This window comes from Drosophila ananassae, chromosome 2L (assembly GCF_017639315.1).
Source record: "Drosophila ananassae strain 14024-0371.13 chromosome 2L, ASM1763931v2, whole genome shotgun sequence".
In the NCBI taxonomy this organism is placed as follows: Eukaryota; Metazoa; Arthropoda; class Insecta; order Diptera; family Drosophilidae; genus Drosophila; species Drosophila ananassae.
Genome location: NC_057927.1, coordinates 10,872,553 through 10,892,757, shown reverse-complemented (window position 1 = coordinate 10,892,757; position 20,205 = coordinate 10,872,553). Strand labels below are relative to the sequence as shown.

Below are 20,205 nucleotides of genomic sequence, written 5' to 3'. Positions count from 1 at the left end.
ACAAGGCGGGGTCCCTAATGTATTTTTCCTCCAGGATTATCGTAATCCAAATCGAATTGGAATCGATACTGCAGTATTGCTGCAGCAGTGGAATTCTCGGTTTTGACAAACACTAATTAAAATGAATTATTAAATGGGATTGGGACTGGGATTGGCATTGAACAGAGGTGGGATCTGGAGGAGCGAGGGCACAACATAGATTTGGGTAAACCAATTAAAATTTAATTAAACCAAATTAAATTAAACCAATCCATTTATAATTAATTTTTACAAATGAATGCGATAATTAAATATGCACGCATCTGAATCAACACGCGTCCCAACAAAAAGATTCGCGGCCAAAATAAATGGTCTGCAAAAGCAATTAAATGAGGCATTATAAATAATTCACGGTATCCTCTCTCCAGAGGATCTAAAACATTATTAGGGCTATTAAGGACTTAACGATTGATTTGGAACATTTAATATCGTAATCCCCATTGCCAATCTCCCATTTAATAAGATATTTAGAGTATAATATACACATTTAAATATGTATAAGTATTTATTTATTTAACACATTTACAATTTATTATTGAACCTTACAATGCAGCTTGGCAAAGGGGGGAATTATTGTTTTAGATTCTATTATTACAGCTCTTTTAGGGAGGTTTTAATCGCATTTAACGCGCCAGCTCCTGCTCCTGTTTATGTTTCTGTTCCCGATCCGGTTTCAACTCCTGCTCCAGTTACGATTCCTGATCCGTGAGCCAAATCTCGAGTATAATTTATATAAATATATATATTTAACACCTTGGTATTCGTAGAGGTAGGATAACAATTGTCAGATGTTCACTGAATATGAGAAAATGCATTTCATACATTTTGCACACGATGCGTCGTTAGCCACTCAAATAACAGATGAAACCGCGCTCGGTGGTTCGTGGTGTGTTTTCGTGGATTTTCAGTTTAGATTCGTCCTGATTTTGGAGTGGGAGGGGACTTGGGGGTGTGGGAAAGAGCAACAGCTTAGCGTACACTTGAAATACTGCACTGAACAATGATTAATGTTAATAACCAACCAGACTATAACATAGAAATATTTATACTTAAATTATTACAATTTGCTATCTTAGACAGATGTTCGAGCTTGAGACGTTTGAGTTTCGCGGGTTGAGGTGTGCACACGACTTACAAATAGTATTCAATTAGAAAAAATATATATTATATTTAAGTATATATGTATGTATGTAAGGGGAGGAGGATTAGGTGTGTGGTGTGAGTTTTTAGTGTAGGTTTAACGTTTTGTACATGCCCAAAAAACTTTAGCAAAAAACTTGAATATCACTCGTATGTATGTTAAAATTTTCAATTTTCAAATTCAATTCTCTTGCATGAAATAGGTTTTACAATAAACATTATAAACGCCATTTAATCAGTTATCAATATATTAATTATCATATATATAATATTATGTGTGTATGTATAGTATGTATACGATAAAAATAGGGAGATGCTTAAAGTACGATTTTTTACAAGCCTATCCGGGGCACGCTTACTCAGAAACACATGTAGACATAAGTGACATGACCCTTGAGTGGTTTTTTATTCAATTAGGATTATAAATTCGATTAATGCGCTTGAATTCTGGGCGGGGAACGAACCTCAGATGGATAAACTCGTACACTATATGCATAGGCTGTAAGTCAATATATCATTATAAATTATGTTAGACCTGTATTCAATTCAAACAAACTTAGATCCGAACTCTTAACACTTGAATAGGATTTAGATTTACAATTAGTCTGCCCGCTAAGCAATACAAAAATATCGTTCGCTTTTTGCCGTGGAAAAGAGCTCTCCATCCATAAATGAAGCGGCTCTTATCTGCTCGGATGCGATCTGTATGTACATTGAAGGAGCTTTCCAAATATCTTTTTATATTTTTAATTTGGCGCAGGAGTCGTTAATTTCTGGTTTATTTTTGGCACTAGTTCAATGGCTAGTTGGGGGATGCGATAGTGGCACAATACATCAAATGCTGAATACATAAATATACATGTACATATATATCCAAAAGGGCTAGCGCCGAGCAATCAAAGAATTCACATATACATCGTCCACCCTGTCCGTTATTCAGTCCTCTCAGTTTTTTGTCCTACTTATAGTCCTACTAATTTCCAGCTTAGCAGCTGCTGCTGGAGATCCCATTGAGGGATCTCTGTTTGATTCAATCCTTGGCCCATAAAAACCGCTGTTTACTTTGCTCTCCCAACAGGACACTGTTGCAACTCCTTCCGAGACTTAGTTGCAGTCTCAGTTGTTGTTCTTCCAGCGTGAGAGCAAAAGCCTCCAGCGATTTTTACGCCTTCTGCTTCAAATTTGCCAAATCAGGAGATGATTGGTGCTGTCCTCGCGGCCGGCGATCTCGCTCAGCGAGTTGGCCCCGGAGTTGCGGAAGTCCTCGTAGCCATCACCACCAGAAATGATCAGTGTGTTGTTTGTCTCCGACTTGGACTTGGAGTGTTTAATTGATCTGTAAACATTAAGGAAGCACTTTATATCTTCTTCAAGCTTAAATTATACTCTTTTATTACCCTTGTTTGGAGTACTCATCGCTAGTGGCACCACCTGCATCCCGACCTCCAGCTGCGGAAGCCACTCCCTCCAGACCAGTGGTCTCCACAAAGGTGAGGAAACGCACGTGTCCCGTGTGGCCGTGGGGAATGCCGGTGGGCACTATGTTGATGGCACCCTTCTCGTAGCCCTGAGCCGGGATTGTCAGTAAAACGCCAGCACTAGTGCCGATCCAAATGAGATCCTTGCAACACAAAAGCGATGTCACCCTCAGACAGGCGGCCTTGTGCTGACGGATGATCTCGTCGCAGTTGGAGAGCATCTTGTTAACGGCGGGAGCAAGGTTCACTTCGGTGACCAGTTGGTGGCTGCATTTCCCAATCCAAAAATATATAAGTCAAAGATACAATAATCATAGCCTGGGTTCGGACTTACGTATTGGAATGGAAGCATTTAATATGCGCTGAATTCTGTATGGAAATCCAGACGTGATTGTTCGAGACTGTCATGTTTGTAATCGGCTTCGAGTCCGATGAAATCTGTATTTGGTTTATGACCTGCGGGTGAAATTTATAATAAGTATCGAATTTAATTTACTGGAAAGTGTATTCCCACCGTCAGAGTCTCTACATCCAGAACTTTAATGATGCCCTGAATGGAGCACCAAAGGCGACCATTGACATTCAACAGCTTGGTCACCGGACTGGTGATGGTGCCTATGGAAAGGCAATGGGATGAGCAAGTATTCCAGGAGGTGGCTAAAATAGGAAAACGTTTGTTAATAAAATGACTTTATATTACTTCCAACAAATGCTTACCTCCATCTCTAAGGTAAACACAGATATCACCATTCGCTAATGACACAAACACACGATTGTCCAGGTACCTAATAGAAAGAAATATTAATAACAAAGATTAATATATTTAACAAAAATATAAAAAATGAATGTGAATGTGTGACCCAAAATGAGCCATAATGAGCTTCGCTACTAATCATTAGACTCTCCAGCGGAAGAGGAACTATTTTTAGATAAATATTTTAACAAAGTGCATGAAATGCTAATCACAAATACTTTTTCATATTTTTTGGCAAAATGGGCCAAATACATAGGATGGCCCACAGCGAGGGCCATATCTTTGCCAATAATCGTCAGATTCCTAAGCAGAATACCTTAAACGATTTGTGGATCGATTCCCCATCAATCTGCATCAATACCTCAAAACAAAATATTTTTTTCATTTTTTGTGAAAATTTCTGGGGCATCCCCTTCGGAAATGGGGAAAATGCATAGGAGGACATGATGGCCCACAGCGAAGGCCATATCTTTGCCAATAATCGTCAGATTCCTAAGAGGAATACCTTAAACGATTTGTGGATCGATTCCCCATCAATGTGCATCAATACCTCAAAACAAAATATTTTTTACATTTTTTGTCAAAATTTCTGGGGCATCCCCTTCGGAAATGGGGAAAATGCATGGGAGGACAATATGGCCCACAGCGAAGGCCATATCTTTGCCAATAATCGTCAGATTCCTAAGCAGAATACCTTAAACGATTTGTGGATCGATTCCCCATCAATGTGCATCAAAACCTCAAAACAAAATATTTTTTGCATTTTTTGTGAAAATTTCTGGGGCATCCCCTTCGGAAATGGGGAAAATGCATGGAAAGACAATAAGACCCACAGCAAAGGCTATATCTTTGCCAATAATCGTCAGATTCCTAAGCGGAATACCTTAAACGAATTGTGGATCGATTCCCCATCAATGTGCATCAAAACCTCGAAACAAAATATTTTTTACATTTTTTGTCAAAATTTCTGGGGCATCCCCTTCGGAAATGGGGAAAATGCATGGGAGGACATGATGGCCCACAGCGAAGGCTGTGCCAATAATCGTCAGATTCCTAAGCGGAATACCTTAAACGATTTGTAGATTTATTCCCCATCAATCTGCATCAAAACCCCAAAAAGCAAATTCTGGAGGGTCCCTTTCAAATATTAGAAAGAATCATTTTGATGGACAATAGGGTCCACTGTGAAGCCAATGAGCACTCGATACTTAAACGGATTGCCTTGAATAATTTATAAAACATATCCTTATGTATGATATTATCTGCACTTACAAAATGGAATAAACAGCGGAGTGGTGCTCGATTTTGATGCGGTTCTTCTTAATTCGAATATTGTCAGTGCTATTATAGACGTGGATGCAGCCGTCTTCAGTGCCGATCCACATAGTTGATTGATTGCTCTCGCCCTCCTCGGGATTTGAGTCCTGCAATAATTTAAGTAAATTAAAACTACGGTAAAAGAAAGGTTTTCTGACTGAACCTCACCTGGTGTCCATGATAGGACGGCGCAGGACTAGGCACGCGGTCCGCCAAAGTGGCACCGGAACCCCCCACACCAGTGCCTGCACTGCCAACGTTAAGAGATCCCGCGGCGGCGGCAGCTTCTGTTTCATCGTCGCTGGAGCTGAGATTAAGTTCCAACTGAGTATCACTGCCGCCTGCGCCCGCCGACGAACCATCGGTGTTGTCTCCGCCGGAAACTGGCGTCGGAGTGGGAGTCTTCTTTTTCTCGGGCGTCGCTGTCGCCGAATTGGAGGCGCTGTGGAAGCTCGGAGAGATGCTCTTCCGGTAGTCGCGCAACTGCTGTGTGTAGCTTTGCTGCTGCGGCGGCTGATGCGTTTCCTTTCGCTTTTCCTTCTCCTCATGCTTCTCGTGTTGCTCGCCACTGCTGTTCCGGCTGGATGCCGCCGAGCTGTAAGCTGGTATAGAGGCCACGCACAGAATACGCGCGTTGCAAACACCGTTGCAACTGGTAACATTCGGCTCCGGATGCAGCGACATGATGCACACCTGGCCCACATAGCCGTCGCTGTTGCACACCCACACATCCCGGTTTTCACTCAACGTGGCCGCAGCACAGGTGAACTGCAGTCCGGCCCTGGTCTTGCGAATAGGTATGGAGGTGAGGAACTCGGGTATGGGATGCTTCTCCAGTGTGGCAGCTACAGGGATAAACGGGGATTAGCATCTCATTAGATTTTAAAAATATTTTAGGGACTTACCCAGCTTCTGCTTGGCCTCGTTGAAGGCCTCCTCCCACTGAGTGCGCTTGTCCGTCTTGCTGAAGACCACGGTTAGCTTTTGATTGCCATTCCTAAGGACACAAGATGAATATTTGTTAGACAACGATAATAGCCAAGTATTGTAATTAGATCAAATGATTTACGTTGGGAAAGTGGTAATATTTACTCAACGATATGTGATACTGTTTGGATATGAAAACGGCTGGCACTTACGGAGAGCTGACTGTCAGCTCGAGCATGTTCAGCTGGGTGTCGTTTGTCTGGCGCTCGGAGAGCTGTCGCTGGACATCTCGGTGCAGTTCCCGGATGACGTCCTCCAGATACTGGTGCGGGTACTTGAGCGAAACAGTGATATCGGCGATTTGCTGCAGCTTGTTGCAGTCATCGGTCAGAGTCTCAATTTCACTGACAATGCGTTTAATGTTCTCATCTTTGGCTAAGGGAAGATTGGGACGTAAGGAAAGTTCTTATTCATTTTACAGATGTGTAGGTTCCTCACCCTTGACAATCTCCAAGCAGTCCAACGAGATCTTGGTGAGAAACTTGTACTTGTTGGTGTCCAAAGTGGAGGCCACAGTGCCGGGACAGATGGTGGGGTTGGGCTTGCGGATAGTGCCGCTTCGTTTCTTAATGCTTGTGAGGACAAGCAGGTCGTTGAAGAGGAAAAAACCGCGATCCTTGCGTGCCCCCTGTCCCGATGGCATGGAGACCAAGTCGAACATCAGGAATTGTCGGTCAGGTGCAATCAAATCGGTGATACCCTCGATGACGCCCTCTAGCTCCCGCAATGTGGCCTCTCGCTGGCCATTCTCCATGATCTCCCGCTCCTTGCAATTTATGTGGACCAGTATGTCGTGGACCAGTTTCAGGACATCCTGAAGGTGTTTTGTATCTGGATGATCATGATCCGTGTGCTTGATCAAGCGATTGAAGAGCAGTTCATAGCTGAAAATAATTATGAAGTTAGTAATATTTTATTATATATTTTTAGGAGAACTTACTTGGGAAACTTCTGCACTGGTTTGATGAGCAAATTGTCCAGGGTTAGCTTGCCCTTATGCTCTCGAGACGTGGACTCCAAAAATTTGGCAAACGAGGGACGCTGGTGCTTCATAGAACGAATGGCGTTCTTGGCCCTATTACAGTTATTCACAAAGGATGTATAGACTTCCAGGACCTCCAGCTTTGAGAACTGTAAGAATCACACAACCATTATAATAATAATAATATGAGGTCAGAATCAGTAGTTACCGTTTCCATGAAAGCATCCCCCACTTTTTGCGTCGTATCCCAGTCATCCAACCGATTCTTCAAGTCCCCCAAGAACTTCTCGTGTATTTCCAGGATATCGGGAACCATGAAGAAGATTTCATCAACAGTGCGGGTATCGATCATGCCGGCATGTTCAGGGGCCTTGAGAACTTTCAGATACTTGACCACAACGGTCTGAAGAGACTCCACGTAGGACTGTTCGTTTTTATAGATCTCCTGGACCACATAGGTACGTGTGTCCTGAAAAGATAATATTTTTAATGGATATTTTTAACTTATGATGATTTAGAAATATATTAAGATTAGTTGGTAGTAGGAGCGACCAGACTTACACCTTCATAACCACCCAGATTCCATTTAGTGTTAATTTCGAACTGCGCCCGCCGCTCGGAGTCGTCCTCCGAATCGGAGCAGGTGATTGAGGTCATTTTCTTTAGCCTGTCGCACTTGTCGTTCTGATAGATGGTACCTGCCCCGCCACTACCACCACCGACCCCGCCCCCCGAACCGGTCGCCGTCGCCCCGAATCCCGCCTTGCTCAGCCGCGCCACCGTTGTGGTGGCCATGGACACCGCCTGGGAGACACTTCCGCTGCTAATACTAAGCCCGTAGCTGTTGCTACTATTGTTGGTTGTGGTGCCACTGAGGTTGCCGCTGCTGCTGCTGTTGCTGTTGGCGATGCTGTGGGTTTGGGTTGCGTTGCTGGAGCTGCCGCTCGGCTGTGTGTGGGTTTGCGGGAGAAGGGCGGCGGCAACGGTCTGGGAGGGCGCCGTCAGGGTGGCCTGCAGGTCCAACAGGCTGAGCCGCAGGTTTTCGCGATTATGTGACATGCTCGGAATGTTTTAAAGTGTCTGTTTTCTTTTGATTTTTTATTTATATTTTATTTTAGTAGATCACTGATCTGATTTCAACACTGCTGCCACTGGAGCACCGCTGAAGCATTCTGTTTTTGGAGAAGAGCACACGTCTGTTCTGGCTAAATCGCTCAAAACCACTGAAAGGGCAACAAGCCACATGCAAGAGGCAGATTGCAGCTGGCTGAGGATGTTGCACAGACACACAGTCACACCACCACATGCACACAAAGAACAACCTGCGTAGACGGCATGTGGGAGAACCACTTGCCCACGTTCTAAAAGCCCTACACAAAGAAAAATAATTTCCGCTGACAACTAATCAGTAATTACTAACTCATTACAGATTACGGCTAAAATAATAGCGATAGATATATGGCTCACAGTGAGTGATGATTGTATTTGTCATTTGAATTAGAAACTCTATCAGATTTCTGCGAGTGCAGTTTACGATAGAGTCACGAGGCAGGGATAGCCTTGAGTCCTCCCGGCCCCGCCACCCTACCCCGAACAACCTTCGGCTCCTGCGCTGTGCGCGTGTGTGTGATTTGATAATGACACTGACCATGTTTTTGTTTGTCATTGCCATCGGAGTGAAGGCCAATAACGCGCCAAGGAAAAACAAAGGGAAAGCGTGGGTTAAATGCAGGAGGAGTGCTGGGAAACAAAACAAAAAAACACAAACAGTTGCTGGTCTGCATTACGGCTATGGAGTCGTGAATCAGGGCCTAACTGCTGCTGTTTTAGCTGGGCTGCGTTTTAATTTTATGGCCGTTTAATTACCCGATTACGGGTAACTAGGAAAGCCAGTCGAGCAACATGTTATCACGCACACACGCTCCCACAAATGTCAGGCGAGGCGTGTGTGGGTGCAGCTCTATTTGCAGCATACATTTGTGCGCAGTTGGTATGGTAGTTGCAGCTACCGTTATTCGCTACTCCCACACACACACACACACACACACACATACAGAGAAGCACTAGCACGCAGTACGCCTTTGAAGGTTAGAGCGGCGCATAAGCCACATTTCCATTTTACATTTCACAATCACCGAACACACAGATATGAAGCACACATGGTGGAGAGCTGACAGGTAATTGATTTGCTCTCTCCGCCACCTCCGCCACCTCCCCCCACCACCCTCCACCATTCGTCCTCGCTCTCACTCGCTCTCTCGCTTACAGTTACTGTGGATAAGTTGAGAGTTTATATTTGCACTCTATGTATATTATTGGCGTAACGCGGCGCAACAAGAGGTTGGCCTTGTGCAGTCAGGTACACATATACATACACACGCACGCACACACTGGCGCGATGAAAAATTTAATTTGAATAAAATGAAAAGTGATTTTCTCTGCAACCAGAGTTTTTGCCATGTTTCTTTGATGAATGTCTCGCCTTGCAAGACATTTTCCCACGCAACCAGACAGACATTATTTCACCTTTTGAAAACGCCACACGCAGCCTCACCGACACATACACACATACAGAGACAGACAGGCACAAGACACAAGGAGACATACACGCTGGCACTCCAGCTATAAATTATTTTTCTATTCTATATGCTTGCGATTTACGATTTGTTTCAATTATTTTGGCTTTGGCGTTTGTTTGTTTCCTGCCCGGAGGTGTTTGGCCAAGCGGATTCCTCCTCGCTCACGAAAAAATAAATAACAAACGAATGAACGAACGAACGGACGAACGAAACATGAACAATTCCGCCACACAATGGTCGTAGAAAAGCAAATAAGAATTAAAACGCGCACAGTGGTCTGGTCTGCTATTCGGCTCTGCCTCTGCCGCAGTTTGTGGCTCTGTCTCTGTTGCTACTAGCGGCGAACGGCAAACGGCAAACGGCGAACGGCTAACGGCGAACAGGAGTGCGCGCCGCCACTCAACTCGATTCGACTCGCCGAACACATTCCATTGTGCCATATACACACTTAATTTCCATTTTTCATATTCCAAGCGCACTGAAAAAACAACCCCACCAAAACCACTCTACTCCCACCCAACAACTGACTCCCGCCAGCGGCAGCAACTGAAAAACTGAGAGCGCCCAGCCACCCACTGCAAGTGAGGAGAGCTAAGATACACTGAACGAAAGTAAGAAAGTGCTGGCCTTTATCTAATAAACATTTTTGTAAAGATAAGTATACTAGGCGTATACTTGATATTTTAAATCTCATCTTTTTAAAACTTAGGCTAAAAAATCATTTTTTCAATCATTTTCTTTCTAATCCGTCTCTTGAAAGCTGAATCCTTTTCCTTTGTTAGTCCTTTTCTCCTGTGTACGAACGGAGAGTGGCATTAGGGAGAATAAAAATGGCCCGGAGAGTAGCCATTTTTCGGCCAAATCGCAGCTACATGTGAGCATGCTTTTTAAAACAAAAGCAGAGAATACGGCTGGGGGAGAGCGGGTACATGGGCACATGAAAAGCGTCCGTCCGGAGAAAAGTGTGCGTAGTAAATTTTAGATTTCGGTTTATCTGCTTTGTAGCCAAACATTAATTATCCATGTGAACGGAGCGAGAGGCAGCAGGAAACCAACTCGTAAACACACGCCCCCACCCATCCCCCTAGCCTTGCCCAACCCCCTCGCCCCACACGATCCCATGCACAAAACTTTATGTGGTGCGCTAGTCTCAGCTGTTGGGACACCATTGGAATGCTACGCGCATCTTCCAGAAATAGAGAGTTTGCAGAGAGAGAGAACTGATTGGAGATAATATTAGAAGGATGGAGCTAATCTCAGTTCGATTTGCATGCGACAAGTGTCCAAAATCCAAGGATTCTTTCAAAAGATTAACAAATATTTATTTTTAATTTTACTCAAATAATGTAACTTTAGAAGAGACTATCCATTTTTTAATAGTAAACTATGCAGAATAAATTATCTAATAGCAATATAATTCATTTTGACAAAATAACAAAGAGAGATTAATTTAAAACTCTATTTTCTAACTCCTACGCCAATAAAACTATAAAATGTGAACAAGAACTCTCGAAATCAGTCTGTCATCAGTCGAATGCAATTTTCGAAATGTTTAAAAATAGTTCACTCCAACCACTGTGCCTGGAACGGATTGAAATGGAACGCCGCGTTCAACGAAACGGCATGGTACTGGCACACTAACACACATTTCCAATGCGCACCGTTGTCTTTCTTTTGGGGCATGCGCCTCGGAATTCACATGGCGCCGCCACTGCTGTCGCTGCCTCTGCCTCTGCCACTGCCACTGCCGACTCTGCAGTCACTGCCCACACCCACGACATGCACTTCTACATCTACTTAGCAAGCAAAACAAAACAGCGCGGCGGTGTGGGTGTATTGGGGAGAGTGAGTTTTCAAAAAAATCAGCAACAAAGCAATGTGTTTGGAAACGAGAATATCGAGGGCCGATCGTGGGCGCTGTAAGAGCCCCCTTCTCTTGGAACTGGAACGTTTTTGGAAGTAAATGATGAAGCCAATAACAAAGGTTGTCTAATAGAATTTTCTTGGAAGGATCAGTCTTAAGCTCAGCTTATTCAAAAAACGTAGCATACTTAAAGGAACAGCAATGAAGAAAGAAGGAAAAGTAAACTCACCGCTATAGTCTTTTTCCTTTGCTCGGAGATCATGTTTTCGCTGGATCCTTTAAGTAACTCAGCCAAGAGTGCTGGTGTTGGCTTCAGATTAGCCTGGACAGGCGCTGGTCCAGTCGCTGCCGATCCTCGGCCACTGGGAGGAGCTGCCTTCGATGCCTTGTCGTTCGATTTGGCTCCGTGATGATGGTGACTGTGCCCGTGACCGTGACTGTGGCTGTGACTATGTCCGTGATGGTGGTGGATACTGGGCCGCTCGGTGCTCATCGACTGGCTGCGCTTGCTGTGGTGCGTCTTGGGGGCAGGTGCCTCGGAGGCGGCCCGCTTCATGTGGTGCAACTCATCCAGCTCCGCCTCGTTGAGATTCTTGGCAGAAGCGGAGATCTGGGCCGTGTCTGCAGTAATGGTCTTGCTGTGCTCTAGTTGCGAGGGCGTTGAAGCTGCACGGGCATGGGAGGGCACCGGGAGGAAGGTGTTGGTCTTGCGAACTCTCATGGAGTTGGAGTACTGCGGCAAATTCCGAGAACCACCACCTCCTCCACTGGCCCCTCCGGCAGCGGCACTTCGTTGATGCAAGCTGGAAAAATCCAAGAATTAGTTTTTATTTCTTGGAAATATTGAGACTCCTTACCCATCCGTTTCGCGCAGCTCTTCGAGTATCTCTTCGAAATGCATCCTGTTGGGTTTCTTCATCTCCGCCTCGAGCATCTGGCCGTAAGGACCCCGGAGTGGACGCTTGGAGAACCGCTTGTAATCGTAGTCCCCGCCGCTGGGCGTCGGACTGGCGGAGATCCTTTCTCTTTCCCGCTCCCTGGCCGCTCGATCGCACTCGTTGTCGGAGGTGGAATCGGCGCGCAGGAAACTGAAGCTCCTTGTGGAGGCATCGTCCTTCTCCTCGCTGCTCTGGCAACTGAAGTTACTCAGCAACTGGGCCTTGTCACGGCCCAATCCTCCACTGCCCCACGACGGCGAACTCTTCTCCAGTTCCGGAGTATTCAACTCAAAGCTCATGGGACTGTTGATGTACATTTGTGATGGTCCGGATGCGGTGGAGGCATCCGGAGATTCCGGTTTAATGGCATTTTGGTTAGCGACACTGATGTCTAAGGCCAGGCCACGAGAAGGCGATTCCGAGGGAGCCTGCCAGTCCGCATTGTCGATGTACATGCCCTTGCGTTTCGTGGACCTATCCATGTGCCGTCGCTGTCTTTCATCCGTGCTGTGTCGCGGAGTGGGGATGGCCTCCAAGGAACTGCGCAGCTCCACATTTGTCAATTCCAAATCATCCTGGCTGTATTGCTTGCTGTGCTGCTCCACAGATGTGTTCCTGGCCGTGGTGGCCACCTCCACATGCGGCAGATCCTCAATCTTGGCCAGTTCATCGCCCTCCTCGGAGGACCGGCTCACTGAGATGGTGGGCACCAAATCGCTCCTCACAGCCGTGGTGAGAGTGGACTGTGTCTGGGAGACCTTGCAGGCGGCATGAGGCAGCGGAGGCTGAATCGTTTCCGGCACGATTCCAAACTCCTCGGGAGCTACTTCCACCCACTCCTGCGCTGGAGTCTCTAGCCACTCCTGAGCGGCGCACTCGTAAACAGGTACTGGAATCTCGCAAGTGGTTGCCGTCTGCAGGAAGTTGTCTGGCGGCGCCTCCAGGGGGACTTGTTCCTCCATCAGAGTGGCCAAGTTGGGAGCACTGCCCTCGCTGATCGTCGAGGCCGGCGGTGTGATCTCCAGTACGGGTTGAACGTGCTGCACTTCCTCCTTGATCAGGCAATCAGTCTCCGACTGGATCGTGTCCGTCAGGGACTCCATGGTGGCATGGGCCGCTATCACGCTGCTGGCAGTGGCAGTGGCCGGGTAGAGGATCCCCGAGCCACCACTGGCCGCCAACTCCGAGCTAAAGATGTCCTCCTCCTGAATGGCGTCGTGGTCGATCGACTTCTCCTGCCCGTAATTCAGGTTGATATTGAGTTCGGTCTTCCTTAGGGGTATGTGCACCCAGCCGGGATCGGGATTCGGAGCGGGAGATTCGTCCTCCTTGGAGTGTGTGGGACTGGGACTGGGTGCCTCGATGGCCTTGTCGCGCCTCAGGCGATCCCTCAGGGCACTTAGCGTGGATTTGCAGTCGATCTGCGAAAAAGAAACGGAGCGAAATGGAACTACTTTGTGTGCGCCGCGCGATGTTGGCTGCGTGCTCTCGAAACTGCCACTGCCAGTGGCATCTGCGTATCTTCCCGCAGTCAAAGTCGAAGACGCAGCCGAAGCCGCAGGTCGCTGCTGCGCAGGTGGGGGCGGGGACTTTGACTTCTCGCGGTTGCTCATAAAGGCCTCCAGGTTGGAGAGACTCGTGTTGGGCCGCAGAGAGGCAAACAAGCGGGCGGCGGTGCTGATGGTGCTGCCACCACCACTACTGCCCCCGCTGTGGCGGTTGGTGTCTTCGTTGGCTCTCAGGTGATGGCCACTGCCCACATCCGACTCCGAGGTTTGGCTGGCGCCCGTGTCCTGACGCTCCAGATTCGAGTTGCGGGGCTTTCGTGGTGGCGGGACCGGCGGCGGAGGCGGCGGGGGCGGAGTTGGCGTGGAGGAGGCACGGGAGCTGCCGCCGCCACCTCCCCCGCTGCTACCACGCAATAGTTCTGTCAGCTCACGAAGGCGCTCGGAACGCTCCGATGTCTTGCGCTGCTTCTCCGGACCGGATGCGGATGGCGAGGAGGACGAGGAGGAGGCTGAGGCAGCGGTGGCCGCTGGTGATGATTTACGCCCGAATCCGAGGCGCTGAAAGCGGTCCAGGGTATTACGTCGTTTCTCCATTGTGTGCTGGGATAGAAATAATAAAACCCAAAAACGAAACAGTGAGGTCGAGGAAGAGATTCGAGTTAAACGTTTATTATTCACCAGCGGATTTCTCAGGGGCCCATTATCCCGTGCCCCTCCCCTCCCCCCTTCCAAGCTGATGCCCATGTCTTTTTATGGACTAGCTGTGGGCGTACGTGTGATCCCACCCACTACTCCCCACCCCCACTCCTTCCGCACCCCTCGCAAAACAAAAACAAACAAATCGCCGATCGCTGGCAATTCAATTCACTTTTGGATAGACCAAGGCAGCAAACATTGAGTCAACGTCAACGCGGCGTATGCGTAATATCAAGGGGCAACGCTCCGCTCCGTTCCCGAAGGATCGCCAGGAATGCGCCTGGCTAATTGGAACGAGCATGAAGCATTATGTATAGCCCCGATTTCCGGAACCCAGCCAGCATGATTATATTAGGCGCCTACCCCTCATAATCATTATATTCACTGCACAATGACACACATACCGGACCGATCCAAAGAAAAGGACAGGCATCCGAGGGGTGGCCAGGGGCAGAAGAGCTATGAACACAATGTAAAGCAAGCCAGCACGGTGCTCTATATATATAATGCCGATTTCGTGTATACAGACGCACACAGTGATATTTTTAGTATAAACAACAGATCTTCGCCGCATATATAAAAAGTACGTATACCACATACATACTCGTCTTTAAATCCGAATACATATAGAATATAAGCATATAGAATATAAAGAGATCTTGGCTATGACTGGGAATGAATGAGTGAACGGGCCAACTTACAATACACAGACCTAAAAAGAAGTCCTCAACCTCAATATCCCTTAAACTTTTCATTAATATAAAATATTATGATCAGTAATAATATTATAATTCCTAATACTAAGAGTCTATTAACTATCCATTAATAGGGAAACTTTTCTCCAAGTGTACGCATTAAAAGAAATTTACAAATAACACAAAAGTAGAGCAATACCAGCAAGGAAATCTCTGGTGAGTAGAACTCTCGCCACAAACACAAAGGCCACATAAGAATCCAACATTCTCCCGATCTCTCCGATTGAGCGACAGAACGTGCGATTCAGGTGGTGCCCATCCATCCCGTCCAACCCATCCATGTCTATTTGAGTTCTTCTCGCACAACCCCAACTACAATCTCCCCGAGAGAGATTTATTTTGGCCCATTGAAAAGCGAACGTACGAGTAACTACATATACGAGGTGTGTTCAAAAAGTAAGGTGACTTTTCAAATTTCACGGGCAACATATTTTCGATTATCGATTTTTTTGTTTTGTTATGTTGGTACACTCTTCCCTAACATCTGTACCAAGTTTCAATGGAATCCCCTCTTTCGTTTGGTTGTGAGAGACGTAAAGGTTACAGGTTGTTTTGCGTGCTCGGCGATCATCGCTATTTTTGACCAAAAGAACCGTCACATGAGCATCGCTCAAGAGCTGTTGAATGACATCAACGACGACCCAGATTTACTCAAAAGGGTCATAACTGGTGACGAATCATGGGTATATGGTTATGATATCGAAACCAAAGCCCAATCGTCCCAATGGAAGAGCAACTGAAGAGACCTATGAAAGGACGGAGATTTGCAACGATTAAAGAGATAAACCCTGCATCGCTGCAAGAGCTCAAGGCTATACCGAAAAGTGCTTATGGGAAGTGCTTTGAGGATTGGAAAAACCGTTAGCATAAGTGTATTGTATTTGAGGGGGATTACTTTGAAAGGGACAACATAAATATTGATAAATAAATTAATAGTTTTTCTTGAAAATACAAAGTCACCTTACTTTTTGAACACACCTCGTATGATATATGGGATCAATAAAATCGATCAAAACAAAAGGTTTATGGCTGAAAATTGCACTCCCTGACAGTTCGGTGATGAATGGTGGCCATCGAGTTTTGGAAAATAAATACCGATCTATAAGCAATCGCAGTTCTATATATTTTTGAGTTTACTTTTCTCCACCCCCTTTGAGTCAGAGCATATTGTGGGTCCTATGTTTTTCTTAAAAACATCCTATAATTTTTATGATTCACTTTTATTGAATTCTATTTTCAACAAGTTTGTTTCATTTTAATCCTATCCGCTTTAGGTCTCAAAATTTTGATGTTAATTTTAAAGTTTATATAATGTTACGCCTCCACTTACCCCGTTCTCCTTGTTAATTTCGAATGGAGCATCCACATGGGAGTTGCAGTGACAGGGCGGGAGTAGGTTGGTTCGCTTAACTTGGATTTGGGATTGGATTGGGTTTCGATTGTGACTCGTAATGGGGTTTACTTGGTTGGAAGCATTCTTTAGCGGTAATGAAAACGAACTTTCCCGATTGGCTAGCTCCGGGTATATTATATTGGCGGTCACTCGCGACAGATCGGTATACGGATCATAGGGAACGTTAGGATCAACTGAGAAATATTCAGGATTCGTGTATCCATGGCCATGCAAACGCGATTCACTAAGTGACTTGTGCACTCCATTCGTGGGTGAATGGATGCTTTTCCCACTCAGTTCCACTTCCGGTTCCGGTTCCGAATCGAAAGTTAGACGTCCATGGCGGTCGTAAAAGAGGAATCGTTGTCCCCGCAACGAATCAAATTTGCAGTTATAGTTGTTGTTATTAATGTAGGTACTATCGAAGGCATACGGCGGACACACTGATCTCACACTCTCCGGGTAAACGCGGGTCTTTGGCTGACAACCCAGGCGACGGGTTTTCAGGGCTGGCTCGTCGCAATTGGAGGAGTCCTGGCCAGAACGCGGCTTGGGAGGAACTGGCGGGGGACAGCGATAGCTGCGATAGCTAACTGTGGCACAGGAGTTGTAATGTTGCAATCCTGTCTGAAAGTTTGGCTGTTGCTGCTGTTGCGATTGCTGCTGTTGGTGTTGCTGCTGTGACAGTTTTTTGTCAATTGTATAACAACAAATTGCTGGTGACTCGTCGCTGATTTCAGATGACAGGGACAACACTGGCGATGACGCGTCTTCCACTGCTGTTGCTGCTTTTCCTCTTGGTGGTGCTGCTGCTGCTGTTTCTGTTGCTGTTGCTGCCTCTGTTGATTTTTCCGTTTTCGTGGCTGCTGTTGTTGTTGATGTATTTGGCTCCCGCTTTTCTAATTCTATAAACGGCCGCCGCGCAACGTCATCGTCATCGTCAGCGGCATCCTCATAATGAGCATCGACTAATACACGCCTCCCGAAATCGACTTCCTCCCCATCGAAGACAAAGCGAAACGACGACAAATCGGACACTGAATCGAAGTCCCCAAACGGCAGTTGTTGCTTCTGCCGTTGTTGCTCGTGGCGGTCCATGGCGCTGCCAACTTGTTGATGCCTCTCGCCGCAGCAATTCTCGCAGAGAATCCGTGAGCTTTTCGCACCTCCGTCGCCAGGAGATAGCTTTCGATGTTGCTGATTTTGATTCTGATTCTGATTCTGCTGATGCTGCTGCTGTTTCTGCTGCTGCGTGTGTTGCGAGTTGGCAAAGTATTTGGCAATGGGATCGTAGTCGTCCTCATTGTTATTATTATGGCTGATATTGTTGTGCTTGAGATGCTGGTAAGTGAGTGACTGCGGCTTGGCCCTGAACTCCTGGCCCTGGGTAAACATTGAGGGTGCTTCGCCTCGCCCCCGGGGCTGATCCTCATTCCAGGAAAGTTTCTTGTAGCCTCGTCCTCGCACCACTCGCTGGCCCAGTTGGGGAGTGGTGGGCAGGGAGCTGGATTGCTTTCGGGGAGGCAGTTGGTTGGACACTGGGTAGTTTCCTATGAAAATTAGTTAGTTTAAAACTTTTTACAATTTATCCCAAATTTTTACCTTTGCTGGAAGAAGGCTCTGCTTGCAATTGGATAACTTCGCTGTCCACCGTGTGGGTGGAGTGGCGCATACAGCAACAGGATATGAGGCGACAGCTTTTGGTCCTTCGACTCACTGAATGCTCATTATCAGGAGGTGGATCGTCTTTACGAGAACTCTGGCTATTTCTGTAAAATTAAAATCAATAAATACATTTAAAGCAAGCTATTAATATGAGAGGATATCCAGAAACCTATTAGAACATGCTAACTAAGGTTAATAAAGCTTTTTTTTTACAAATCTAAGTGGCCATGCATCACTTTGCTTTAAAACAAAACTACCAAATTTCTCAAAAATCAAACCATAAACATTGAACTTCAATCGGATGCAATTTAATTTCGAACTTCATGCTAAACATCACTCGGCTGCATCACCTCTTCCACGTGCTCCCATTCACATCGATTCCATATGGCGCATTCAGTGGAGTGCTTGTGTACTTTCTTGGAGGCTGGATATCGTATCTGAGACATCCTTGGCGTGCCTCCGGCATTATTCTGCCCATTATCTGGAACTTTGAAAGCCAAGCAACCGGAAAGTCCAAATGTGATCGAGTTGGAAAGTTCAGTGCTTTAAATAAAAAGCATCACACGGATCTATTTTGGTCCAATGCAGCGCATACTTTATCCACAGTGCCTCTGCTACAAGAAAGAGTAGTCTTATTTAACTCTGCAAGACTTTAAATAATTTAAACTTTGTAATATAAATAGCGAACAAGGTAATGGTAATCTTTGAATAATTTGAGGCATAATTCAAAAAATTTAAATATTTTTTCCCAATCATTGACACAAAAGCCCACATAAGCTATTCGATTCGTATAATTGTGATGTTTTGCTTATGGCTTTCTCTCCATTTTATAATTATAAATACAACACACAATAAATTTTAATAATTTGGAAAAATCACATAGTTGGTGGTAAATTATCGTCCGCTGTGAGATCTGCCACCTTTCGATTTCCTCCAACGGAACGCGAGTGTTACGCATGCGAATTTTTAGCACAGAGCTGCCAGCCAAGCCATGACCATGACATGCCCCTTCCACTAGCCCCTCCTCCTCCCTCCTCCCTCCTCCCTCCTATCGCCTTTAGTAGCCTGTCATTAAATATGTTTAGTTGGCTTTGCATCGTTTTTGTTGCATCCACTATGGTGTCCATTGTCTTTCGGGGATTGGTTACCCGAGTTGGCCGGGCTTTTGTTTCAGTGGAAGACTTTTTCTTTGGCTGGCTTTTTGCTTTTTTACTTTTTTTTTTGCTTTTTTGCTGAACAAGTGGCTTTCCTATAATCTTAATTGATGTTGAACAAACAGCAGAGCATGTTGCACAAGCCGGAGACGTCTCCTCGTGGAGCTGCCTCTTGTTTTTTGTGCGCCAGCAGCTAAACAATGTTTAACGAGAGATTTGCATGAAATCCTTTGAAGCCCAAAGATGATGGAACAATGGCCAAGTGTCCTTAATTGAAAAGGGTATCCAATAAGCCATGTTTGGGTGGCAACAGAATACCCTTTCCTTTGGTGTAAATATCACGCTATTTGGGAGTCACACATTTGTCCCAAAAATATCATTCCGCCAGCAAGCCAAAAATATCTTTTCCACCAGCCGGCACAGAAAGCCGAAGATACTTTTGAGTGAAAGATGCTCGTGGCGAAACAATTGCAGTGTCGTGTGCGGACAGTGCGTAACGAAACTGTATGGCTGGGGAATATTACAGGAAGGCATATGAAATCTGTTAGAGAAAAACTTATGAAATCAAATGAAAGAAATGTGCTTATTATTTGGCTAACACTTGACCATCCTAAATATATGAAACTTTCTGTATCCGCATATAGACGCATAAGTATTTCTGCTCGCATGTACATCGAATTTTGTGTAAGGCATTTTTTAGTTGAGATTTCTGGGGTGTTAGTCCATCGGACACAAATGTATCTTTCGCAGCGTAATCATTAAGGAATGCAGATGCACAGATCCATTCGAGTATCTATGCGGGATCTAAAAATACCGGACAGCTCCGACTTGGCTAAGCAGAGCCCGCTTATCAGCCAGCAGCTGGACTTGCACTTGTCAGATGCATCTGTATCTGCGTCTGTGTATCTGTATCGCGTAATTAGAACTGACTCAAGGTCGCTGGCAGAATGAGGGGT

General features: G+C 45.8%; 1 protein-coding gene and 1 long non-coding RNA gene across 3 annotated transcripts; one reads left to right on the top strand and one right to left on the bottom strand.

The window, feature by feature from the left end:
- Positions 1 to 1,923: 1,923 nt before the first annotated feature.
- Positions 1,924 to 18,709, bottom strand: LOC6500950 (rho guanine nucleotide exchange factor 17). Of its 2 annotated transcripts, XM_014911324.3 has the most exons (17): positions 18,446 to 18,709; positions 18,033 to 18,199; positions 16,368 to 17,980; positions 11,998 to 14,186; positions 11,370 to 11,943; positions 6,906 to 7,166; positions 6,656 to 6,846; positions 6,154 to 6,599; positions 5,868 to 6,090; positions 5,634 to 5,725; positions 4,897 to 5,573; positions 4,684 to 4,835; positions 3,375 to 3,442; positions 3,172 to 3,314; positions 2,992 to 3,113; positions 2,577 to 2,924; positions 1,924 to 2,515 (listed from the first exon to the last, which is right to left on the bottom strand). In XM_014911324.3, exons 1-17 carry the CDS (start codon positions 18,571 to 18,573, stop codon positions 2,356 to 2,358), a joined length of 7,554 nt encoding a protein of 2,517 aa, XP_014766810.2. In that variant the 5' UTR covers positions 18,574 to 18,709; the 3' UTR covers positions 1,924 to 2,355. The 2 variants fall into 2 exon arrangements, with proteins under 2 accessions (XP_014766810.2, XP_032305610.1); XM_032449719.2 differs by lacking the exons at positions 11,370 to 11,943; positions 11,998 to 14,186; positions 16,368 to 17,980; positions 18,033 to 18,199; positions 18,446 to 18,709 and adding exons at positions 7,259 to 7,869; positions 9,359 to 9,703.
- Positions 14,181 to 15,774, top strand: LOC123257187. Its single transcript, XR_006507177.1, has 2 exons — positions 14,181 to 15,433; positions 15,532 to 15,774. It is a non-coding gene; the product is annotated as an uncharacterized LOC123257187 (long non-coding RNA).
- Positions 18,710 to 20,205: the final 1,496 nt, after the last annotated feature.